Here is a 7,109-nt window from a genome sequence, read left to right on the forward strand (position 1 = left end):
TGAAAAATAATCATCCCTTGATATATGTATAGTGGAATGTCAGAAGACAAAACCGCAGCTTCAGTTTATGTTGCATAATATATTATATACAAGACTGAAAAAACAGATTTACTTCTGGAAAGCATGGTCAATGGGAATATTAGTAATAGAAATGCACAGTACCGAGTTACATACATGAACCATCTTAGAATTAAATATTGTATAAAAAATTAACAGAAAAAAATCAAAAAAGTATTGAAACATATTATGTATAAAAAAGTTAATCCATAACCGGAGAGGTGCAATTTTAGTTACATTGAGCTTGATATGGAGTCCCACAGACTCCTTTAAAAAAATGAAAAATAAAGATTAAGGTATTTGAAAAAATTTCACTGAAATAAGTTACAACCACAGACACTAATAACTAGACGTTTCACGTAGGTAGCTCAAGGTCAAACTAAACTAAATGTCATTTGTAGTACCGATACAAATCTTCAGATGTCGCTTTACTCTGGCTTAACCTTTACTCTGCAGTTTAGGTTTAGAACACAACTAAAAATTATAATTCGTCAATCGCGAATTGTCAGTAATTGATTAGCGTTAGCGTCTATATAGTCAGATTTTGATTTGAATTTGATGGTTAATATTGCAAAGAAATTAAACTAAACTTGGTTTAATATCTCTGGGTTATTGTTAGCATTAACCTCAAATTAGTTTGTAAATTACAAACCACCTACCTCAGTGATCTGTGGCGGTTTAAATGTTCGTGGCGGTGTTCAAACAGTATTCTGCAGATTAATAATAATTAGTTAAATATGGTTTTTCACAATAAATGTTGTATCCTACAATGTACCAATTCGTCATCAATTAGACATGCCTTTCCAAACCCTGATAAAGACAGTATACGATTTAGGAAGTGGCTTAGTGTTATAAAAAAGCCTAATTTAGATATGATGAATTCCAGTACAGTTTTTAAAACAAAACGAATCTGCCACAGACACTTTGAAGATAAGTTTGTTTCTTCATGGAGCCATAAATTGTATAAAAATGCAATTCCTAGCTTACATTTGTATGGTGAGTCCAATAAATATTTGATATCAGAGAACAAATAACTGATTGATGATTGATTTTAGATTGTTCTTCTAATTTACATCCCAGAAGTATTTCAATGTTGAGTGTGGAAGCAAATGTAACCGAAAGTAAGTAACCCTAATATGTAATTAATAAAAATTATTTTACTTGAAGTGAATCATGGCATAAATTATTATATTAACTTTTTGTTTTAGTTGAGAGTCCTTCAACAAGTACAGATGCACAATCTACACACATGTTTCAATCATTTGAGATACCCCATTAATGATGCACAGTTACCAAACGAAGAAATTTTAATACAAACTGATGAGAGTAAAGATTTAAAAGGTAATTGTAGTTAAAATTTTATATGTTGTATTGTCATCAGCAGATTTGTAAATATTCTCTAATATGATTAACTATAAAATTAACAGTTTGCTTAACCTTCTGGTAGTGATACTAGAGTTTTTAAGTTTAGTTGCCTCAGTGTCAGACCAGCTGGAGCTAAAAACTAGAAATAGGAGCTTGCCTGTGTTTATAATCTCTCATTGCTAAAATCTAACAAAGATATGAAGGTACTGAAACATTCTAGTACTTACAATAAATTGTTTAATACTCACATCAAAAAACAGTCTACCAAGTCTCTCACTCAGTAATGCCATTACACGAAGGTTAATATATTGAATCGATTTTGCCTTGTAAGGATTGAATAAAGAAATTAACATCACATTTATTTTTAGGTGTTGCCCTTAAGAATATCACACCACTGAAAATATTGCAACAGTGTAATATATCAAGAGGTACAATTACCCCTAAAAAGAAAAAATTATATGGAGCATTAAAACAATTACACCAGAAATACTCTTTGGAAAGAAATATCTGTTCCATAGTATCCTATTTATCTCCATAATTGGTCATCTTAATACCAGTCATTAATTTGTATTCATGCTTGTATAGTGTGTATTATGTGCTCTTTTAGTTTGAGTTATATTTATATTTAATGATTTGTAAAAAATCACATCGGGTACCCGATCTGACGAAGTCAGATCGGGTTTTTATGTAATAAATGTACCAAATGAGGTCTATCAAGCACTACACAATAATCTTTATACTGCCACTGTTTTCTGTGACTATTCCAAAGCTTTTGATTGTGAAAATCACGACATTTTTATAAAAAAAACAAAATTTCTATGGAATTCGAGGTGTTTCTTTGAATTGGTCCCAATCTTACTTAGGGAATAGGAAATAACTAGTTATAGCAAATGATACAGCTTCTACTCACAAAAGCATTGTATGTGGAGTACCACAAGGTTCAGTATTGGGTCCTCTACTTTTCCTTATCTTTATAAATCACATCACCAACTTAAAACCGATGGAAACATTTTTCTTTTTGCTGATGATACCAGTATTACCTGGAGAAACTCTAATATTGCAATTCTTCATACAACTATAACTTCTGATCTATTTAAAATAAAAACCTAGTCAGACTCTAATTTACTCTCTTTTAACTTGGATAAGACAGTAGCATTATTCTATAAAGCTCTTCAATCCTTGCTTCTTAATAATAGCCAGATCAGTATCATTGATTCTGTAAAATTTCTTGGTATTTTTATAGTCAGCAACCTTAAATGGTCCCTTCATATCGATTTGTTAAGTAAGAAACTAGCCTCAGCCTGCTATGCAATTAGATCTGTTTTGAAAAAAATTAATTTAGCATCTTCCAAAATAACATATTTTTCTTTGTTCGAGTCTCATCTTCGATATGGTCTTCTTTTTTGGGGTTCTAGAACAGCTGCCCAATCTGACAGTTGTTTTTAAATTACAAACAAAAAAAGAGCAATACGGTATCTTTTTGTTCTCGGTAGAATAACATATTGCAGAAGATACTTAAAAAATCACGGGATTTTAAGTCTTCCTTCTTTATATATTTTAGAAACTGTTTGCTTAATTCGTAAACGCCTATATATTTTTTCAGCAAGACCTAATCATGACTACTCCACCAGAAATTCAACCTTTAATGCATATTTACTGATCCCGTCCACTGCGTTAGTAAAGAAGTTATTATATTCAGTAAAAAGATTATACAATCATCTCCCTTTGCAACTTAAATCTGCAACTTCTTTCCTTAAGTTCCGTAAAAGAACAAAAACCTATCTATCTGAAAGACCATATTATTCAGTAAAAGAGTTTCTGAACGAATAGCTTTATGTACAAGTAACTAAAGTATTTGTATAAATATATATTTGAGTATCACATGCAGAAACTTAAACGTATTAGTTCGTAAGGATTTATTATGTAATTTGCAATTTATTTAAATTTTGCAATACATTGTGTATTTTATTACCTTTTATTTTGTGATATTGACGATTTATGTAATTTCAGTAAATTTTAAATTGTTATTTTTCTGACTTTTTGTAAGCTTTGTCCATAAAATTGTACAATTTTCAGTGGTAATAAAGCATATTTCTATTCTATTCTAAATTTATATACAAAGTTGTTTTACATGTATTAAATAAATAAATAAATTATATTTTGTCTTATTTTTTCGTAAACGGTATTGTGTATATTTGAATTTAAAAATAATTTGCATATTTTAAAATTTCAAACACATTTTTTTTTTTCAAATATACCAAATTATATTTAAATATTTTAAGCTTTATTTAAATTTTTCCACCAAAATTAAATTTTGAATTTCCCGCGTAATTTATCGCTTGAATTAGTTCCGATACAAATCTCTTGGAGCGCTGAATTTCATATCCAACTAAAGTATTGTCGTGAAGCATCTAGAGGTTAGGTGATCTGTGGTTACAACTGGATGAACTTTATTCGCTCATAGGTATGTATTATATAAAAAAAGTTATTAAAATACCTTTGTTTTACAATAGTAATGAAATTTCTCCTTATTATAACAAGCCTCCACAATTTCATTAATTAAAAAAAGTGTTTTTTTTGCAAATTTAGAATATATACATATGCGGTTTACGGGAACACTAATTATTAATTTTTATGTAAAAAATAAACAAATATATTTAGTAAATAAATTCTGACAACAGATTAACTACACTAATTTTAAACAACATTTATTTTCGTTACGATTATTGTGAAGCACATTTTTTGCATATTTTCTTACTACATAATAAACATACAGTGTGTCTGTAAAGTATGGAATAAATTCGATATTTCCTAAATGAAAAGCCTTGTTAAAAAATCTAAAACAAGTCGATTTTTAAATTTAATGTTCTACACTTTACAATAAAATTTCATTATACAAGGTGATGCACATTATAGTGATGACGTCATGGGCTCTTTTTTAAATGTAACACCCTGTATTTTAGGACATTTTTAGATCGATAAAAATCAGCTGATTTCAAAAAGTATAATACTGGGGGTCTAACGGATATAATTTGAAAGATATGTTCGGAAAAATTTCGTTTAGGTACCTTCGAACATCTAAAGCATAATTTGGAGGCGCACCATCCTATTGAAACCATAAACTTTTATCAAAACCACCAAGATTAATTGTACGGGAGAATAAATTAACTAAAGTAGGTACGAGATACCCACTTAAAAACTGAAGGTATCCTGGCCCGTTTAAATTACCTTCGAAAAAGTAGGGTCCAATAATTTTATTTCTTACAATGCCAGCCCATACGTTTACCTTTTGCGGGTATTGTGTATGATGTTCCCGCATCCAGTTGGAGTTTTCTTTTGCCCAGTATCTATAATTCTTTGTTGAACTCGCCATTTAATTTGAATGTAGCCTCATCAGAAAAAATAATATTTTGAACCAAGAAAGAATTTCGGTGGCTGTTATCCATCATTATTTCGCAAAATTGTATCTTTTATCTGTATCGTCCTCGTTTAATTCCTGTACAACTGTGCAACCTGTACAAGTGTGCGAATCTTCTTCAAAAGCAAGTAGAAGATCTACTGGTGTAACACAATTTCTTTTCAATCTCACTTACTGTTGACTGCGTGATGGGTATTTCCGGATATTTATCATTACATAAATTACACACTTCCATCTGAGTTCGCGATTTGACTCCATACCCAATCATCATGAATATTTCAATTCTTTGCTTTACACTCAAATTTATTTCTACTTAAAATTAATTATAAGCAATAATACAGAACATTCACGAATTAATACAATTATTGTACTACTTAATTGTTATTGAACGTTACTAAAAATAATTACAGTTTACCAAAAACTAGAAGTAGGCTACTTTTTTGCAATTGATAATAAATAATTTATTTTCTAAGCGCACATCTTTTAAATTATATCCATTAGACCCGAGTATTATACTTTCTTAAAATCAGCTTATTTTTTTCGATTTAAAAATGTTCTAAAATACAGGCTGTTACATTTAAAAAAAGAGCCGATGACGTCATCACTGTAATATGTGTCACCTTTTATAATGAAATTTTATTGTAAAATGTAGAACATTAAATTTAAAAATCGACGTGTTTTAGATTTTTTTAAAAAGGCTTTTCATTTAGGAATTATCGAATTTTTTCCATACTTTACGGACATACTGTATAGGCTTTTTACCATCACAGCATCTTAGCTAATTCTAGGATTTTTAAATCGTTTCCTAATAAAAGGTTTTGTCAGGCTTTTCGCTAATACCTTCATGAATTTGTTGTGGAGTTCGCACATTCTTTACAAGTATATTTACCGCCCACTTTTGTCACTATTTCCCATAATGGTACTTTTTTCCAATTGCATTCTTACTCTTTTGATCTAATTCTTAACAATCTTTTCATCATTTGAAAAAGATTTTTCATTATCATGGCTTTCACTTGAAGGTCGATATTCATGTTCTTCTTCGATATCATATCCATCTTCTACATCAGACAAGTCAGATTCTTCTTCATTATATCTTAAAACAGTACTTTTAAAATTATGCTGATGGATTATTTTTTTTTGAGCTACTAGGAACCAAATCCACCTAAAAATAACAGGTTTTACACAAAAATCTTTAATTTAATAACAATTACAAAGATTACATTAACGGTGAGGTGGAATCACTGAGACGCTGATTTCTAATTTAAACGTATTCACAGTAACCTAGCTGAATACACATTAAATACCAATACCTCCCAATAGTGACTTGAAGGTACATTAGCAGTACATAAAAAATGTTTTAGGTGAATCATTGTTATCACTTAGGGGAAAATTACATAACCACCGATTATCAGACCTACCGAATATACATATAAAATTCATAAAAATCGGTCCAGCCGTTTTTGAAGCGTATGGCAACTAACTCTGTGACACTTATATGGCTAATAAAAAATAGGGGTTGGTGATGGAGGGATAAAAATTATGGGTTATATGTATTTTCTAATCCCACATCACAAAAGAATAAAAATAAAAAATTTGTCTATATCTATAAAAATCTATAAAATAAAAAGTGACAAAGCTACGGTAATAACAAGGCTTTTGCTCTATTATATACTGTAGCATATTTTAGCAGAGTGTTTATTATTTGCACCGTTGAAAGATATATTTGCCCTGTGTTTATTTTATAGACTTTTACGTCATATATGCAAAAATCATACGTGTCACAATAGAGTAATTTTACTACACTTTATATTACATATTATGGAGATCTTTACAGACCTATTAAATAGATCAATATTAAAATTTTTAAATGTTTTTCAAAACAAGCAGTACACGCTTACTTATTGGTCCTCTTGCATTGCCTAATTTTATTATATAGTTAGCTTGGGTAGATTATCTGTCTAGACCTGCTGGCTTCCGTATCTGTCAAAACTTGTTCAAGTATAGCAAAAGTAATTGGAATTTCTCCCCCTAGTAAAATTTATTTTACCATTTCGCCATTTGGCCATCATATGCCAATATATATGTTGAGTCAATCTATTAATCCAAGAAGTTATATCATAATTCTGGATTGGTCAGTGTTCAGTGCAGTCCGGTGGGTAAAAATATACACTATAAAAGATATAAACTATTTTTTTTTTGAGATTTCAATTTGCAAAAGCCGCTTTCAAAGCTTACTGAACTTAAGGTATCATCTTAATTGTCTCATTTA

At 29.7% G+C, this 7,109-nt stretch overlaps 1 protein-coding gene across 1 annotated transcript; it reads left to right on the forward strand.

Moving 5' to 3' along the window:
• The first annotated feature begins 624 nt into the window (after positions 1–624).
• Positions 625–2,061, forward strand: LOC140433550 (uncharacterized). The gene is made up of 4 exons (XM_072521532.1): positions 625–1,053; positions 1,113–1,178; positions 1,266–1,398; positions 1,791–2,061. Exons 1-3 carry the CDS (start codon positions 795–797, stop codon positions 1,334–1,336), a joined length of 396 nt encoding a protein of 131 aa, XP_072377633.1. The 5' UTR covers positions 625–794; the 3' UTR covers positions 1,337–1,398; positions 1,791–2,061.
• The last annotated feature ends 5,048 nt before the right edge of the window (positions 2,062–7,109 follow it).

This window comes from Diabrotica undecimpunctata, chromosome 2, assembly GCF_040954645.1.
Source record: "Diabrotica undecimpunctata isolate CICGRU chromosome 2, icDiaUnde3, whole genome shotgun sequence".
Taxonomy (NCBI): Eukaryota; Metazoa; Arthropoda; class Insecta; order Coleoptera; family Chrysomelidae; genus Diabrotica; species Diabrotica undecimpunctata.

Coding starts and splice junctions, on each gene's coding strand:
- LOC140433550 (XM_072521532.1), top strand. CDS start 795: ATGGTTTTTCACAATAAATGTTGTATCCTACAATGTACCAATTCGTCA. Junction 1,054..1,112: donor TCCTAGCTTACATTTGTATG/GTGAGTCCAATA, acceptor GATTGATTTTAG/ATTGTTCTTCTAATTTACAT. Junction 1,179..1,265: donor GGAAGCAAATGTAACCGAAA/GTAAGTAACCCT, acceptor TTTTTGTTTTAG/TTGAGAGTCCTTCAACAAGT.